Source organism: Aspergillus udagawae, assembly GCF_001078395.1.
Source record: "Aspergillus udagawae IFM 46973 DNA, scaffold_6, whole genome shotgun sequence".
Classification (NCBI taxonomy): Eukaryota; Fungi; Ascomycota; class Eurotiomycetes; order Eurotiales; family Aspergillaceae; genus Aspergillus; species Aspergillus udagawae.
In genome coordinates, this window is record NW_025091269.1 from 2136144 (window position 1) to 2153276 (window position 17133).

A 17133-nucleotide genomic window follows, 5' to 3' on the forward strand; every position below is an offset into this window, starting at 1 on the left:
TTAATTGATTTCAGGTCATGTGACTTGGTGGCACTTTCGTGCTTGTCATACGCGTATCTGCCTCCAGCCGCGTGTAAGTCTAATGGTCAGCATCACGACATCGATTTATACCCAGTAGACTCTCCAATAGTCAAATCCATCTGTTAGGCAGCCGACGCCAATCACTCATCCATGGCTCGAGGTCCCTCCCAAAGTTTTGAGCAACCAAACCCCATCCAGGCCAGAGAATGGCGGAGACGACTCTGGACAAAGATGCCTTTTTCAAGGCACTGGAACAGCTGGATTGCTTGACGGATGACTCGGAAGATGAGGCTGATATTGAACTGTCTCATATCATCAAACTATCGAGAAACAGTGACAAGCTTTGCTCTTCAAATTGTCGCAAAGATACACAACCTTTCAAACTGCTACGTGCGACTTCAGCCCCCCAGTCTACTTCGACCAGTATCGCAGACTCAAGCACCCATAGCAAGATGCTTGCTGCTGGTAGCGACGATTTGCAGCCCGGAGTCAAAAGATCCAACACTACCGGGGCCTTGACTGGACGTTCGGAAGCCGACAAGCAATCTAAACGAAGACGGGTGATCACCCCTAGGACTGTTCCTGAAGAGCAGCAGATCTTCAAGGACCTTGTGTTCTGTGAGTACCTGGCTATATGCAATCAGGATTTTCTCCAACTGCTAACAGTGTCGCCAGTCTTCTTTCCTAACAACGATGTCTCGCCTCTTCGGCGTCTACGGATTCAGCGTGCTCAGGAATACGGTGCCACCTGGGCGAAGACGTGGGAAGCTGATATCACTCATGTGATAGTTGACAAAGGTTTGATGTTCCAAGATGTCCTTAAACATCTCAAACTAGAGGCATTCCCGGTGAGTATGCTATGAGCTGTGCAGTTATTGCATATTTTCCTGACTTTAGCAGCCCAATGTTGCTTTGCTCGATGAAAGTTATCCTTCCGAGTGTATAAAATTCAAATCTGTGCTAAGCACAACGCTTGTTCGATTCCGCGTCCATGGAGCACCTTGCCCCAAGGCCGTAGAGACAGACCCTACAGACGAGACGCCTTCGACCGCTTCTTTACGCTTGAAACCAAGTCGAAAACAACAAGTCGCTCCTACTCCATCCCAGGACTCGAGAGACCAATGCGTTGTCGATCACACCCCTGAACAGACCATCGAGATGCCCTCGAATGAAACACATCAAGAACAGCCTGTCCCAGAACTCTCTTCCCGCGAGCGGGATGCCTTGGATGACATGATCGAAGCAGCTAAAGCTGTAAAAGACTTGGTGAGTGTCGACACGCTATCGATGAATATGACTGCTGACCCAACTGCAGCCTCTGGACCCTCTGGAGGAAGGCTCTGTCGAAGCAAACGACTCCGAGGCCTCGGACGCGTCCGATACAGAATCGATTGGGAAGAAAGAAAGATACATGTCTAAAGAGGACAATATGGTAGAGGTCTGGCAGCAGAAATTTGCTTGCATGCAAAAACATGATTCAAATTCCAGGTTAGACAACCCGAACAGTAAGACTATCGAAATCCTCCAGCAAATGCTGGACTACTATACAAGGACATCGGATCAGTGGCGTACGTTGGCCTATCGAAAAGCGATCGCTGCTCTTCGCAAACAACCGAAAAAGGTCGTCACCAGAGCGCAGGCGCGTGCTATCCCCGGCATAGGCCCGCGCTTAGCAGACAAGATCGAGGAGATCGTGTTTACCAACCGGCTACGTCGGTTGGAAAACGCAAACAATACGCCCGAAGATCTCATACTACAGGAATTCCTGGGGGTCTACGGTGTCGGAATATCGCAGGCGTCTCGGTGGATTGCTCAGGGCTACAGGTCGCTGGATGATCTCAAGACCAAAGCATCATTGACGAAATCACAGCGGATTGGAGTGGAACACTACCACGATTTTGCCAAGCGAATTCCGCGGCGTGAAGTCGAAGTCCACGGAGAAATCGTCCGAAAGGCGGTCCAGAGGGCAGACCCTGGGATGCAGGTCATCATCGGTGGTTCTTACCGGCGTGGGGCGCCCGACTCAGGTGACATCGATCTGCTCATCACAAAAGGCGATGCTACTATTGAGAAAATCAGGGCGATGATGATGGACAATGTGATTCCTCGACTCTTTCAAGACGGCTTTCTTCAAGTCAGTCTCGCCAGTACCTCCCGAGGCGATGGATCCAAATGGCACGGAGCGTCTGTGTTGCCCGGCAGTAAAACCTGGCGCCGCATTGATCTTCTATTTGTACCTGGATCAGAACTTGGGGCCGCGCTGATTTATTTCACTGGGAATGACATATTCAACCGGAGCATGAGACTGCTGGCGAGCAAGAAGGGAATGCGCTTGAACCAACGAGGACTTTATGCAGATGTACTACGTGGAGAGCAACGGAGGAAGCTAAACGAAGGCCGGCTGCTTGAGGGTCGCGATGAGAGACGGATCTTTGAGATTCTGGGGGTTCCCTGGCGACCTCCCGAGCATCGCATATGCTGACGTATCAGACGGAATTGCGATTAATGATTGACGACTGATGACCGATGACTGATGACTGGATGACAGCATGATATGTCACGTAGGCCTGGGTAGCTCTTGAATAGGAACTATTTGCTTTTTCCTTTTTTACCTTACTTCTCAAGATTCAAGCAGTCTAACTTTCCTTGGTGACCGAATTTCAGCTGGCGTAAGGCAGACTTCACTCACCTCTGCAGCAAGCCCGTAATATCTGTTGTTTTTCTTACGGTCTTCGATAGGATAAGAATAGCGAGTACGTACTACTGTCGAGTCCAATGCAGGGTATGGTCTTGGCCTGTCAGCTCGAGGACAAAAGGCGGTCTCTAGATGGATATGCATCTCTACTATTGTGCAGTGAGTTGGATATTGGAGACCATGTTATTTTGGGGGTATGTGGACTGTGGACTGGTTACCTGGTACAGCAGAGGCGAAGAACCCATACAAGGAAAAGTGGCCAACAATTAGACTCAAGAGGAGACTCGAGTGGTAGGATTTCTCTATGAAGTCTCCTCCATCATAGATGCTTTTCATGACCGAGCCTAAAACATCCATGCCCATGAGAAACGACAATAATAATAAATAAAAGACACTGACCGACCTCATCACCGACATCATCACCGCCTTGCATGCGGTGAAGCACATCCCAGTAGCCACAGTGAAGCTTCCAGGCGGCAGGCCCCAGACCGCCTGTGAAGAAGCCATTTTGCCGCCTACCTCGCGAATTATTGCTGCTCCATCCCACTCCTCCATCTCCTCCTCCTCTTCTTACCATCGTCTCAATCTCAATCCAAGCAGTATTCTGTTCTTTATTTCTACGAGAATATTATCTTGATAGGCTCTTCCTGCTGGTAGGCATTGCCACAGGACGGGTCAGGCTCTTGTGTTGCTCACGTCGCGAGGATCTTTTTTTGCCATCGATTTCCACCCCTCGTCTGAGTCTCACCTGTGCGTCACAACAGTTAGTGATCCTGTGCTATCATACAGTTTTCTGTGATTCTTTGTGATTGATATTGACTCATGATACTAATTAGCTACTTGACTGCAGCTTGAAAGTATAGAGTCCGTTGTTCGTCATTTCTGTCGAGGTCATCCTGACTGGTCGCACATTTGGCCGCACGCCCTCGCCATGGGTCGCAAACCAAACCAACTCATCCTCGAGTTTTTCATTCGAGGCCAAAAGCTCGAGGACGCCAGTAATCGCTACCAACACACGTGCAGAGCCTGCGGCGAGAAATTCCCCAAAGGTCGCATCGACAGCTTGACCAACCATTTGGTGAAGAAGTGTCAAGCGATCCCGCTGCGTGACAGACAACGCGTTCTGCTGCGACTCCACGAGCTCCCCGACCTTGCCGACGGCGATCAGAACAAGGATCCCAACCTGGCGGGCCAAAGCAAAGGCAAATCAGTTGATCTGCCATACACGACAAGACAAAATTTTGATGGCCTGAACGTGCTGGCAGAAGCCTCGAGACAGGTCGGCGCCTCCGACCACACCAAAGGGGGCGGCCCTGCATATGCTCAGTCTGTCACTGTTGGGGGTAAGACTGTAGTTGTTGACCCGGCGCTCGAGGCCGAAGGTTTTCAGGGCCATCCTACTCAGCCAGAGCATATTGAGGAGGACATCAAACCGCCTGGTAAGATTTTCTCTTTTGTCACCGCACTGAATTTTGTCAATCTCGTCCCTTTTCTGGTGTCGCGTGCTAACATGATTATTTTACAGGAACCCCCCAGCTTTCGGCTGCCACGGCCATTCCTTCCCTTCCAAGCACTTCGATGAATGACCATCCTTCCTCTGCGTCCCCTCCACTGGTGGAGCCTTCGTTGACCCCCGATCCCACCTCCAATGCTCGCCAATCGCAGCTATCTATGATCGCCGCATCGGCTAGTGAGATGGTTCCTCAGGGCATCCCGATGGATCATGATCCGAACGCTCTCATGTCGGATGGCCTGCCCAAGCTTGGCTCATCCCCGTGGAACCAGCAGCTTTCGAGTCATGAGCAGCTTCTCTTCGACAGCCTTCAGGAACATGACCCTACTCTTACCGCCGCAACTCAACGTGCGGCCTCGTTCCCTCGTCCTATTGCTATGAATCCAAACTCTCAGGCCAAGGGTTTCGTCAATGAGTTTGGGAACGCGACCAAACCGACTAAACCCAAGGTGCGTGGTCGCTTCTCCGCCGCGAGACGTAGGGAGGTGCAAGAAGTGCGCAAACGAGGAGCTTGTATCCGCTGTCGCATGCTCAAGAAACCGTGCTCCGGTGAGAGCCCCTGCACTACCTGCGCCAGTGTTGAGAGCGCTCGTCTCTGGAAGCATCCGTGCATTCGCACTCGTATTGCAGAGGAGTTTGAGCTTTACAACGCAAACTTGCATGCTACCCTCGCATATCACGATGTCAGCAGTATAAAGAATCAAGTCAAATTCGAGCACTATGCCGGCCGCATCGAGGTTACCCACTTCGAGGAGAGTATGGTCTACATCACTTTCAGTGGACTTCAAGGCCACAAGCCATCGATGTCGACGCTTGATCCTCAGCTTCAAGGTCTTGGAGACGATCCGCAATTCCAGGGTCCTCTGCACGAACTTTATCTGCTCGACAGCGATGCCGATGACCTTCCTGGAAAGATTGAAATGTACATCAAGAAGACAGCGCCATTTTTCTACGAGCGGGAGACTTCTGACATCATCAAGTCCACTCTGATGCTCGCGTTGGAGTTGAGTCAGCAGAAGAAGGTAAGCATCCGTTTGACACATTGCGATTTATGTCTGACATATGTAGGATGTCTTGTTGGAACGAGTCCTGGAGTTGTGGGTTGCAACGCACATCCTGGTCGACTCGGAGCTTCGCTGGAAAACATACTGCAACCCAACCCTGCCACCCACCTCGATGCACTCTCTCGCACAGCCGTCAGATGATGGCCGCATGCCTATTGACGAGGTTACTAACGCCGAATCCTACGGGCTCCTTTGCAACCAGTTGCGCGCCGCGACCGAGAAGCGGGCATCTCAGCTGAGCAAGTCTGTGATGAATGACCTGGAACGTAGGTTACTGCAGCGCCAGCAGAGCGGCTGGTTCGAGACATTCCTGGTTGCGCTCTTGCTTCTGAATTGCGTTGAGCGAACTTGCTGGCTATTTCGTTCCTGGGATGACGAGAACTTTGCGCAGCGGGTAAGTCATTTCATTGCCCGTAGTCTATGTTATATCTGACACGATCACAGTGGCCTCTGGACAAGCGTCCTCCATACTATGCCAGCCAAGGCGATCGCTTCTCTGACATTCTGCACATGTTGCTGAAGATGCGCAGCTTGCCCCCCAAGGCGGCTCCGGGAGCGGATGGCATTTTGAAGGCTATGGAGGGTAGTGACGAGAATGCAGCTCGCTGGTTTGACATGATCAAAATCACTCGTAAGTGAGATGAACCCTCAACGAGGGCTGGGTGAAACTAACTCTTCGATAGCTCTCTATCTCGAGCAACGCCAGGCCGCGGTTTTCGATCCCAACGACTCTCGCTCTCTCGATCTCCGCTATGGTGCCAAGCTGCTTCCCCCGACGAATGTTTATACGTAAGCGGTGGAAGCAAAATTGACGTGATCATGAAAATTAGATGAAGCGGTTTGCGATCGGTTTGTACTAGTGAAGTTCGATGGGAAGGTCACCTATGAGGCGGCTCAAATCGATTTGTCTGTCCTTTTTTTTTACCTTACGCTTTGTAGCCTATCTTCAAGGAGGATGTATGTTTATTCATGTACGAGTTTACTGGTCCACTTTAATATAATATGAAGTAGATTCGAGAATGCGAGTATAGCACCAAAAAAGAATATAGAGGAGCAGTAAAAATTCAGCAAAAAAATTCTCCCCGACAGGGAGTCGAACCCTGGTCTCCCGCGCTCGTTCTCGTTGGAGTGACAAGCGGAAATCATGACCGTTAGACCATCGAGGATGGGAGATATACTCGGCTGGCAGAGTATAGCTTGATAAACTTAAAACACCACAAGCGATGGGTTCCAATAGTTGTACAGAGCATCCAACACTTTCACGAATGACTTTTAGGGTATTTAACTAATTTACATATTCCACATCTCATAGAGCATAGAGCACCGGCACCCAGCATCAGTACCCCAGACGATCCTAGTCCTAGTCCAGTCCATCAGGAAATCTACTATCATAGTATGTATCAACAAAGTCGAAACAAATGTCATTCATTCCCCGCAAGCAACGCACACAGATCAGACCCGCAGATCTCGAGCGCCTGCGAGAGATGTTCGTTTATGCGCGACATGTCTCTTGACATCCAGCTGATGGAGCCGGGGATGGTGTGATGGTGTGTGTTTTTTAAATCTTTGTTTTCAGCCGCTGCTTCTGCTTCTGCTTCTCCTTGCTTCTGGTTCTGAGTCTGAGTTGGGAGATTGGTCTTGAATGTGGAGTTTTGACGCTCGAGGAGGACGAAGTGGTCTGTTGGTTTTGATTTGGAGTCGTTGGTGGTGGTGGTTGTGATTGTGGCTGTGGTTGTGGACCAGGTATTCGTGAATTGACTATATTGACATTATTAAGGTTGACCGTTGGCGTGTGGATAGCAGGAGAGATGGGGCAAGGGAAGGAACGTACTACCCTGTGTAAACTGCCATATCGCTCGTCAGGGTCTCAGTGAGCGATGCGAGGAGGTCAGGGACGAGAATTGGATCGGCTGGGGTATTGTGGAGGAGAGGCGAGTCGGGGGAGACGGGCAGGCCAGGACCGTTGATGAGCCAGTATGTTTCTGTTTCGCCCCATTTGCGGAAGATGAGAAGGAGGTATTCCATTTTTCATTGCTAGGGTTGGTATCGGTGTTGTTGTGTAGAGGATGTAATCATGTTGGCGATGGTTGGCCATGATGAGGTGGGATAGAGAGTGACAGAGACAGGAGAGATCGTGAATGATGCATTGCACATAACACCAGAGTAAAGGGACTCAGTCTTATCCAAATACAACAATACAAAGGGGATAGAAATCATCACATCGTCATAGCATACAATACGGTATACAATCCACTACCCAAATCATCAGGACACAGCCTCCTCCCGAGTATGACTGTGAGTCTGCTCCAGCACCACAGCATAATACTTGCCCTCTTCCGAGGTATCATGGTATGGGCCCGCCGCCAGAACCGCCCTGTCAGTAGCATCAGTCCATCATTCTTGTAGATATCCACATGTGGATAGCAAAAAGAGAAGAGAGAGGAAATAAAAACATACCACCCCTTATACTTAGGCTGGTTGAAAATGTCCGTAAACGCCCTCAGAATCCGCAAGGGGAGTTCCAGGATGGAGGGTAACTCTGGGCCCGGGCCGCAGATGGGCAGACCCAGTTTGTTGACGGGGAGGTAGACGATTTCGCTCATGTTGCTTGGGTTGCGGGCTTCCTGGAAGACGAGGAGGCGGCGCGAGAGGCGCGCTGGATTCATTGTGTTTGAGTCTCTGGCGCTGAAGCTGCGTAGGCTTGTTGTTGAGTTCGTTGATTTGATGAGGGTTGGATCGAGGTCCATGATCTATATTCACCTGGTGGGGTTGGTGGTGTCGTTGTTGGGTGTCTTTATTCGCAAGTGAATATGACTTTCTGCATTGATATCAATCAATATTGACGATATGCACGCTCTGTATAGGCGTATCGAGCCGCAGAACTCGACTCTGGCGATAAGCTCTAGATGACTGGGTTCGGAATTAACCCCTATATGACCATTGTGGACTTGTGATTCGAGAATAACCTGATTATCCAATCCATAAACCCTCGATGGTCTCTAGCATAAATGGATGTTTGGCGGGGTTAGGCGCGTTGGTACGCGTCCGGCCCACGTGTTTAGTGGGGGTTCTTGATTGATAACAACACTACGGACCATCAATGATCATGACAATCACTATACAGAGGCGTTTCAGATCAGAGGACAATCGATGCATCTGGTACAAATACGATCCGATGCATAAACATCAGTTGAGAGAGGCTACGGCCTTATGCAGAAGACATCCAAGTAATATATACAGTCGCAAGTTCAAGACAAGGGTATCATGAAAACGCCTCGAACCATCGCAAATGCAAGTCGAGACAGACCACCCAGCAACAATAATCAATCATCATCCACATGCCTCGGTGCCGCTGAATCTACCTCCAGCGAAATCAAGCGTCAAGCTCGCCATCCAACACCCTCCGAGCCGCATCCAACCGCCGTCGCAAGACCCGCTCCCTCTTCGGATCAGGCTCGGTAGAGGCAGTAAGCATCTGTAGGTCCAAACAGACCTTCCCCAGGCTTTGAAACAATTGCTCCAAGAGCCGGGTATCGTCGTTATTGAGTCCGGATCTCCCGTTTTGTGTATTCGGGTGAGGGCTTGACGCAGCCCGCACTGTCGACACAAGCGAGGAGACGATGGAGCTCGTGGCCGAGTCTGACCGCTGAACAGGAGAAAATGTTCTCGATGAGGCGTCCGTTCCGTTCGTCGTCCCGCTGTGGTTCGCCTGCTTTCGTGAAGCACGTGGTGTCCCCATGGACGCCAAATCGCCAGCCGTTTGTGCAGGTTCAGTATAGGGCTGACGGCTCCGCAGTTCTACTGACGTTAGTGGCTGCTGACTTCTCCCTTAGCTAGCTCGATGACCTACCGTCGTTGAACTTCCTGTCCCAGTAGAGTACACTCTCAATATCGTCGTCGCCCTCTATGGCTGTGGCAAACGTTGCAATGGTGGACAAGGAGGCCGTACTGTCAGACCGTGAATGTCGAGTCCCCGAAGCTTCATGGTAGGGTCGTGTGGTTTCAACGGACGAGGTCGACACATTGCTAGCGCGGCGCAGTTTGCTGCGCGAGTAATTGCCCAACGCGCTGTGAAGTATGAAATGCTCATAATCAAACGCGTCCTCCCGCTCCTCGTGCGGTGTCATTTCGGTATGCTGAGGCACAGCTGGAAAAGCCTCCAGGGACTCTTCCAAGTCCTCGTCGTCCAGGGGCTCGCGAAGTATCTCCTCTAAAGCTTCGCGGTCAATGTCCGACCCCGGGGAGCCGTCCCTGTCGTAGTCCCCCTCCTCTGCATCCTCATACAAGCTCTCATTGAGCGAAACTGCATGAGAAGCAGCACTTGGCTTTCGCTGAAGCTTTGTTTCTGGTTGTTCAGTTCGATGGTTTCTCTCGTACGTAAATCCATTTCTTACGGTCTCGGGTTCCTGAAGACGTTCCTGGTGGTGATGGTTCTCCTGAGCCTCGGCAGTACGCCCACGTCCCTGATTTGACCGGAGACTCCCATTGCTGTTCTTGAGTTCCAACGCGCTCGGATACCACTGGTCCCCCTCGGTGAACGGACTTGGCGTCCTCAAGCTCTGCAGGCTTCGCCGCCGTAGATTGTCCTCTTGAGCTTTGACCTTCAGACTGGAAATCTTGATATGAAGCCCCTTCATCTGGTCCTGAAGATCTCGCACCTGAAGCTGTGACTGGGCGCGAGACGGAGGGTCGTGAGAGGGATGCTCAGAGTTGAATTCTTCATATTTGTACGTTTTCTCAGATTCCACGTCGGGACTTGTGATACCTAGTCCCTTCGGCGTCTCGGAGTTGTTCCCACTCTGTTGAACAGAGTGTGCGTGTTGAATCGAGCCCGGTGGTTGCATTGATGAGACAGACGCACGGTGAGTGAGATAAGCTCGGGTTGTATCATAGTGAAACGACCGTTCATCATTGTGAAAATTGGACGAAGTGCTCGATCCCATGGCGCTCATGGATCGTGACAAACTAGGCCCGGTAGTCGGAGGCTCGGAAGGCGCTGTTGACGGTAGGTTTGTTTCACTGTAAACGCGCGAATGTCTATTGTTGGCCGTATCTTGCGACGAGGTGTACGTCGACCGAGGGCGCAGGGCCGAAATCCTGCGGTCCGCTCGGGAGATTGACTGGTATAAGCCCCCGACGGGCTGCCCGAGTCCCAATGGCTGAGTGCCAGCAGCCGGCGATGGTGAGGGTGAAAGCGAGGGCGACAACCGTATCGACGATCGGGCACGGGAGAGGTTTCCTTCCATGAGCTGCAGCCAGGTTAGTCCAGAACATTCGTCGCTGACTGCACAACGCACCGTGAGTTTTTTCTTGGCATTTTCGAGGATGCGCTCCGCTTCACTTTCCAAGATGGCCGATGAGAACTCATCATCTGGTCCCTTCTGCTTGGCAACCGACATCACGCCCGGAACTTCCTCACTGTCCAAAGCCCCCGATCCATCCGCGTTGTTCTTAGTCATCTCCTGCAGCGGCGGCTCACTCACGCTCACAGCGCTGATTGTTGACCCAGAAGAGCTACTCCACGTCTTTTGGTCTCTCGTCTCCTTCTCCCCGCGCCCATACAATACAGGAGAACTAGCCAATCTCGGTGCGGAACCATGCGATGCCAGACTCAAATTCCCAGAACCTTCCCCCTTGCGCGGCCACGCCCCGGTATCTTCCTCCCCGATGTCCGAAAGACGACGACTCGCGTCGCGACTCTCCTGCAGCCGCGCGTGTCGCGGAAAGTTCTTCTGCGGTCGCACGGAGGGACCATAAGGTGCGCCATGCGAGTTATCGGTGCCGGGTAAACTCGGAAGGGGTTTATTCTCGTAGAATGCTTGGAGATGGGAAAAGGAGGGCAAGTTGAATGGCGGAGAGGGGGTGGAGGACTCGCGCTCGCCTTCGTCAAATGGCAGGATCATATCTGGATTCGATAACGTCGGGGACGGTGGGATGATTGGTGGAGACCGTTGATGTCGATGCTGCCGGGCATTGCGCCCAGAGGATGCGCTATCCAGCATTGATTTAGTGATGGGGTAATTTTTCACGCTGGGGGACGGTGTAGAACTGAAGAGCGGTCGGCGATGAGTCCACAGGTGAAGACGGGTAATCTCAACATAAGGCCATCTGGGATCGACAGACGAGCGTTTCAACGCAGAACCTGCAGGTTGAAATGAGCGAAAGGGATGGCAATGCAGCCCGTAGTATCCTGATTCTGATCTGTCTATGCAAGCGCGAACCAGTTCCGAGACAATAATTGATCCGCTTCGACGGGGCGACAGAGAAAGGCGGATTCTACAGATTAGGATTAAGAATTAATGACAAGAGAAATAGTTAGCAAAAGAAGCAAGGAAGACAAGCCAAAAATGAAAATGCTGGAGGCGCGACTGAGTAGGAGGGAGATAACATGGCTGTCTTCTTTTTCTCCGATGACCCTGAAGGAAGCCAAAAAGTCAAAGTCTAGTCCCTACTGTAGTTAGTTAGATGGATAGTATCATAGATAGTAAACTTCCTAAAAGGCCTTAGGAGAGTCCATTCCTTTCGCAGCCAGGCCCAAAAAGGCAGGGATCCGTGCATGTTAGATCGCCAGCCGTTCAGGACAAATTTGAATCCAATTTCGCTTGAGATTGGGCATGGGAGAGAGGGCTCCTTGACGGTAGAGCAAACATGTAGATATGTTGTGGGTCATAATGACGGTGTTGGAAGTCATACCATGACTTTACTCGAACGTAGATATGCTGTGGCTGTAGCTGCATCTTGCAATGATAAGCACTTGAAGCCATCAGGAAGAGACAGAGTCCATGGCACCATGGTCAACATCCAGGAAATAAAGATCATCGTAATTTGGATTGTTCTAGATAGATGCCGTTTTAGTTTGTTTACTTAACTGTTACCCCTGAACCGGGGCCCATGGTTGACTCTCCGCTGGTTCCGCTCTAACTCCCCTGTATCTATCTAGTCTATTAAGGCTGTAGTTTGATGTTTCCTGAGTCTGAGTCTTTTAAGTTTTGAAGCATTAAGCATCTAATGTAAACCTTGTAATAAAGTAAATCGACTGTCTAATCACTGCCATGTGGTAACCTCAAGCTTAATTGCATCGAGTTTTGGACGTGTCAACTGTCAACTTCTCTAGACGCTGCTCGTCTGGCCGCTTCAGAGAAAGAGGCACGACTCCATTGTGACTGTAGCGACTGCTGCAGTTGAATATCATGCTTTTGATTGGCCCTAGTAGGAATGATAGACCCTGTACAAAAATCCCTGATATATGGCGATATAAGAAAGATCCAAACACATTGGCCAGACCCATGTACGATTCAACCAGAATTACAATATGCTTTTTAACATCCGCCTGCCGAATATACAACAACTCATCGAATCTTCTCCAGCAGCAGTTTGGCTCCGCTGCTGGTCGGTCCAGCCTTCTTCTCATCCTTGCCGCTCCCCGCAGCCGCCTGCTCCAGCGCCTTCTTGCCCTTCTTCAGCGTCTTCAAGAGCTCGTCCTTCTTAGCAAACTCGTCCGACTCCGTTAGCGCAACCACAACGAACGTATTGGGTCCCGTGGCCCACGTCATGATCTCGCCCTTGATCTGCTCGTACAGCAGGGCATGGAAGTTCAGAGGCGGCTGCACCTTCTCCACCACCTTCTCCGCGGTATTGAACCGACCCCCCTGGACCAGGGACTTGAGCAGTCTTCCGAAGAAAGGCGAGTCCTTCATCTCTGATTTGACTTTGGCGGCGGCAGCAACGGCCGATAGGGCGGCGGTCTTGTCACCCTCAGCGTCGAACAGCACCTCGGCGATAAATTGGCATCCGAAGCTGGTCTCCAGGAGAGACTCGGCGCGAGCGGCTATGAAACTGAGCAGAGTGGGAGATGCCGCATTGACCAGCTCCTGGCGACGGACAGCAGGCTCCTTCTTCGAGGTCTCCTTTCGGATCTCCCGAATCTCCTTCAACACTTCCTGATCGGCTTCTGGTACAAGCCACTTGGCGCGGTCTCCGGCGAAGGGAAAGAGAATCGGTATCCGCGCCGTCAGGTCGTTGACCTGATAGACCAGCTCATCATTGCGCGCCTCCTCTTCCATCCCTTGGTTGAGAAGCTCGGGGAAAATCAACTTGGACGTCAGTTTGGTGTCATCGATGACTTCGTATGCGGCCAGGAGAACCATGTGGCCGTGGAGGTCCCCAGCCATCATCTTGATGGTATCGCGGTAAGCGCGAGTGAGCAGCTTCCGATCCTTGGCGTTGGAGTAGGCCAAGCTCAGACACATTACTCGCGACCCAGACTTGGTGAAAGCCAGGTTCTTCAGAAGATCTCCTTCTTCATCCCCCTTGAGCAGCTCAATGAACTCGTTCGCCTCTGAACTACCGGGTTTTGTGTTAAGGAAGTACTGCAGCATGGCATCGTGCAGCATCGTAAAGCCGGTCGTCCGCTTCTGCACCAGCTGGTTGATCATCTCGTGCAGGAAGTGCATAATGGGCGATCTCTTCTCGGGGTTCTTCTCCAAAATCTCCGACAGCTCGGCAGATGCCTGTTCATCCTTGAATATCGAAAACTCGGTGCCATACCACTCCCGAAGAAGCGTAGCCTTTTGTTGCTTGGTCGCAACCGTCCGGTAGACATCGTCCAAAATCCAAGATCCTTCCGGGTGGCGAATAAGCCGCTTCACGTGTCCATAGAACTCCGGTATGATCAGGTCTCGCACCTCGGTGTCGCCATGAACAAGCAGTTTGCCGACTAGGAACTTGGCGTAGCGGCTCTGCGCCAGCTCGTTGTAGTGACCCTTGAGTTCCTGTGCGATCTGCTTCCGCTGCTCGACGTTCGCGTACTTCAGAGCCGTCTGAATGACCCGGACGGAATCGTGCTTGAAAACAAAATCCCTGACTCTCCCATTGATAATCTCAAAAAGCTCGGCAATGAGTTTCTTCCGTTCCTCAAGCGGGACGTGAGACTTGCGACGCAGACGTTCCCACAGCTGCTTTGAACGAGCTATGATGTCGGCGTTAGGCTTCGCGGCTTTCCGCTCTTGTAGAAGGGTCTTCTGCTTTGCATGTGCTTCGCGAGAATTGTTGTCTAGAAAAGAGGGTATTGTCAGCTCAGGTAATTCGGGAAAAAAAAAAAAAAAAAAAAAAAAAGAGGGTCGCCATACTCTTCGGGGGCTCTGCTTTCGTTGAGGCAGCGGGCGCCTTGGTCTTCTGCTTCTTCTCCTCCTGAGCGTCTTCCTCCTCATCATCGTCACTCGGACTACCCATCTCGACATCTTCAACATCATCCTCATCAGCCTCCGAGTCCGGAATATCATCGATATCGAAGTCGTCCTCGTCATCGTCAAAGTCCTCCTCTTCCTCCTCTACCTTCCTCTTAGACTTCTTGTCCTTCTTTCCAGACTTGACATCCTTCTTCGAACTCTTCTGCGTGACAGACTTCTTCACTGGCGCGGATTTGGCCTTTTTTGTTGTCACGGGCGCTGTCTTGGTCTTGGTCCGCTTCCCATTGCGCTCGTCGCCGGCATCGACGGGACGTTTTACGCCGACCATATTGTCGACTTTGTAGGCGGTGTTGGCGATTAAATATCCAATGAATTGAGGGTGCTGGAAGGATTGCTTTGCTATATCCCGTATCGCTGGCTAGATAAATTTTCTTGAAGCTGTTACTGCCGGAGAAAAGTCGGTTCACTTTTTTTTGTCTCGAGGGCGGTCGGGTTGTGTTTGCATTGTTTGTTTCCCCCGCTGATAAGGATCATGCTTGATTGAGACATCAGATACGAGTACATAAGAGAGAGTAGATTATCTTTATGTCATGTACATATTAAATATCGAGGTAGTGACATGAGGATATGCCAGATTGGCTCTCGAATAAGACAAAAAGCCATACCGTATACAGCACATGTGAAATAGGTACACAGAACAAAATGCGCCCGGTTTCCAAATCCCGGCTGTCACAAAGCAGTCAAACACCAAAGAATCCGTTCTCCCGGACGCCTAAATCAACTCAATTCCCACTGAATTATCCATAAATGAGTTGCGTGACACATCTCAGGCGGTCTCGGCTCCTGTACCGACAGGTGGCCTGATCGTACCTAACTCAGATTCCAGAGTGGTGGATCCCTTTTTCCTGCCTGGGATGTGAAATCCAAGATGTTGCGATGCAGGTTTTGTGTTTCCGGATGCCTGCGACTCGCCAGAAAAATCGCTAAGCCGAGAGAAGATGCCTTTCTTTTTGGGTTTAGCCTCTTCGTCGTCAAGTCCCACGTCCTCAAACTTCTCTTCTTCCATAGCCTCGGGTTTCGAGAATCCGTTCGTGTGCGAGGTAGACTGCGACGTAATGCGGGAGAATCGTGAGTCTAGTGAAGTTCGAGAAGGCATTGTGTCGGTGTAGCTCACTGGAGAGCGAGCGGAAATATCCTAGAACACCCGGAGTCAGCCGGCATACGCTCCAGGTAAATAAAGACCTGCCAACTCACAAATGACCGCCGGTACGAATCGAATGATTCGCGGGATATTGAGAAGGGTTCATTATCGTCAACGAGATTTCGATGAGTTGACGGTCGGTTCGAACCGGGATATTTCTTCCAGAAACTCTGCTTCTCTGGGGGGGAGGGCTGCGATTGACAATTCTTAGTTGTGGAATCCTGGGACTTCAAGAAAGTTGGGATGCAATTACTGGCAGATAAGCACCACTATCGTCGACAACTGTAGATTAAGGAATTAGAAACCTCGACTCTCATAGGGTGCTAGGGATTTTTGCGAGTATGAAAGCATACCACTCAATTTATATTCTGGGGGTTCTTTTTCGTAGCTTTTTCTGATACTCAACGGATTGGAGTGATGACTCTCTGTGGACACCCGGCTGTCTTCATGGATGTTCTCAATCTCCCCACCATTGGGGGCCGCCGACCTTCGGCTCAGGAAGTTACGAAACGGAGCCATGTTGGAATGAGATCTAAATCAAAATCGCGGAAGCGGTCAGATATAGGGCTCTTGAGGGAAGTCCCGGATATTTGGAGTGTAAGTGTGCAACTGTAAAGGAATCTGATTGATTAAAGGACAGGAACCGTGCAACACCCCCCAATCTCACATGATCGGCGGCAATGGGGTCCCGTTGGTACAATTTATCGATGTCTTTCTTGGATGACGATCTTAGCGGCAACACATTAACCAGAAGTAAGGCTGGAGTCATTGCGTTCCCTCACTAGTTGTAGCTAAATCGGCCGGTAATTTGCTGCTAACCCAGCCGTATACGTCAAAGCATCGGGAACCCCAGAAATCCTTTTTCTTGTTTCTCATTGAGACAAGGGAGGATTTTTTTATCCCTCCCATGATGTATGACTTTAGACGCCCCACGTCTTTACAGTTTGCGCTTGCAATTGGAGTGGTTGGTTCCCACTCTGAAAGGCTAAATCCAACAATTTTCACAGGAACCAGAGTTGGTTGTGTGGACTTCAGTGGAGGGAACGAAAGTGGAGCAGGGAAGGAGTACGGGCCATGGATACAATGAATTGTAAGGATCCCTGGAAGTAGTTCACGCCTGCCTCGTGTCTTCATTGAAAATGCCACCGAATCAATAAAACAATCTGAGATTATAGGTGGCAAGTGCGTCAATACATACGTACTCAGGTACTCAGGTACGGAGTACCTCGGTTGCGTACTGTCTCGGCAGGTCTAAGACATGGACCTAATCGAGGGAAATTACACCTACATGGTTTATGCATAAATGTCCGCCGGAACAAGTACCTACGTAGTCGTTTTAACTAAATAGTAGCAGGAGTTTTGATACTCTTTGCACTGCACGTGATACATCAGCCGGTGATACTATCATGATGTTACTATTGCATTTCAACGACTTCACTTCTCACGAGACG

General features: G+C 50.8%; 6 protein-coding genes and 1 non-coding gene across 7 annotated transcripts; 2 read left to right on the plus strand and 5 right to left on the minus strand.

Annotated features, from left to right (window-relative positions):
* Positions 1-227: 227 nt before the first annotated feature.
* Positions 228-2503, plus strand: Aud_008507 (DNA-directed DNA polymerase IV; the record flags this gene model as incomplete). The annotated part of the gene is made up of 4 exons (XM_043293382.1): positions 228-639; positions 697-869; positions 922-1287; positions 1337-2503. The coding sequence occupies 4 exons, from the start codon at positions 228-230 to the stop codon at positions 2501-2503; spliced, it is 2118 nt and encodes a 705-aa protein (XP_043149317.1).
* A 1144-nt stretch (positions 2504-3647) lies between these two features.
* On the plus strand, positions 3648-6086 carry Aud_008508 (uncharacterized protein; the record flags this gene model as incomplete). The annotated part of the gene is made up of 5 exons (XM_043293383.1): positions 3648-4155; positions 4242-5251; positions 5298-5687; positions 5738-5924; positions 5977-6086. The coding sequence occupies 5 exons, from the start codon at positions 3648-3650 to the stop codon at positions 6084-6086; spliced, it is 2205 nt and encodes a 734-aa protein (XP_043149318.1).
* A 285-nt stretch (positions 6087-6371) lies between these two features.
* On the minus strand, positions 6372-6459 carry Aud_008509. The gene has a single exon. It is a non-coding gene; the product is annotated as a tRNA-Asp (tRNA).
* Positions 6460-7558: 1099 nt separating this feature from the next.
* Positions 7559-8040, minus strand: Aud_008510 (uncharacterized protein; the record flags this gene model as incomplete). The annotated part of the gene is made up of 2 exons (XM_043293384.1): positions 7559-7667; positions 7751-8040. 2 exons carry the CDS (start codon positions 8038-8040, stop codon positions 7559-7561), a joined length of 399 nt encoding a protein of 132 aa, XP_043149319.1.
* Positions 8041-8666: 626 nt separating this feature from the next.
* On the minus strand, positions 8667-11295 carry Aud_008511 (uncharacterized protein; the record flags this gene model as incomplete). Its single annotated transcript, XM_043293385.1, has 3 exons — positions 8667-9091; positions 9144-10542; positions 10591-11295. 3 exons carry the CDS (start codon positions 11293-11295, stop codon positions 8667-8669), a joined length of 2529 nt encoding a protein of 842 aa, XP_043149320.1.
* Positions 11296-12642: 1347 nt separating this feature from the next.
* Positions 12643-14809, minus strand: Aud_008512 (uncharacterized protein; the record flags this gene model as incomplete). The annotated part of the gene is made up of 2 exons (XM_043293386.1): positions 12643-14345; positions 14422-14809. 2 exons carry the CDS (start codon positions 14807-14809, stop codon positions 12643-12645), a joined length of 2091 nt encoding a protein of 696 aa, XP_043149321.1.
* A 498-nt stretch (positions 14810-15307) lies between these two features.
* Positions 15308-16201, minus strand: Aud_008513 (uncharacterized protein; the record flags this gene model as incomplete). Its single annotated transcript, XM_043293387.1, has 4 exons — positions 15308-15676; positions 15736-15909; positions 15936-15964; positions 16036-16201. The coding sequence occupies 4 exons, from the start codon at positions 16199-16201 to the stop codon at positions 15308-15310; spliced, it is 738 nt and encodes a 245-aa protein (XP_043149322.1).
* Between the last annotated feature and the right edge of the window lie 932 nt (positions 16202-17133).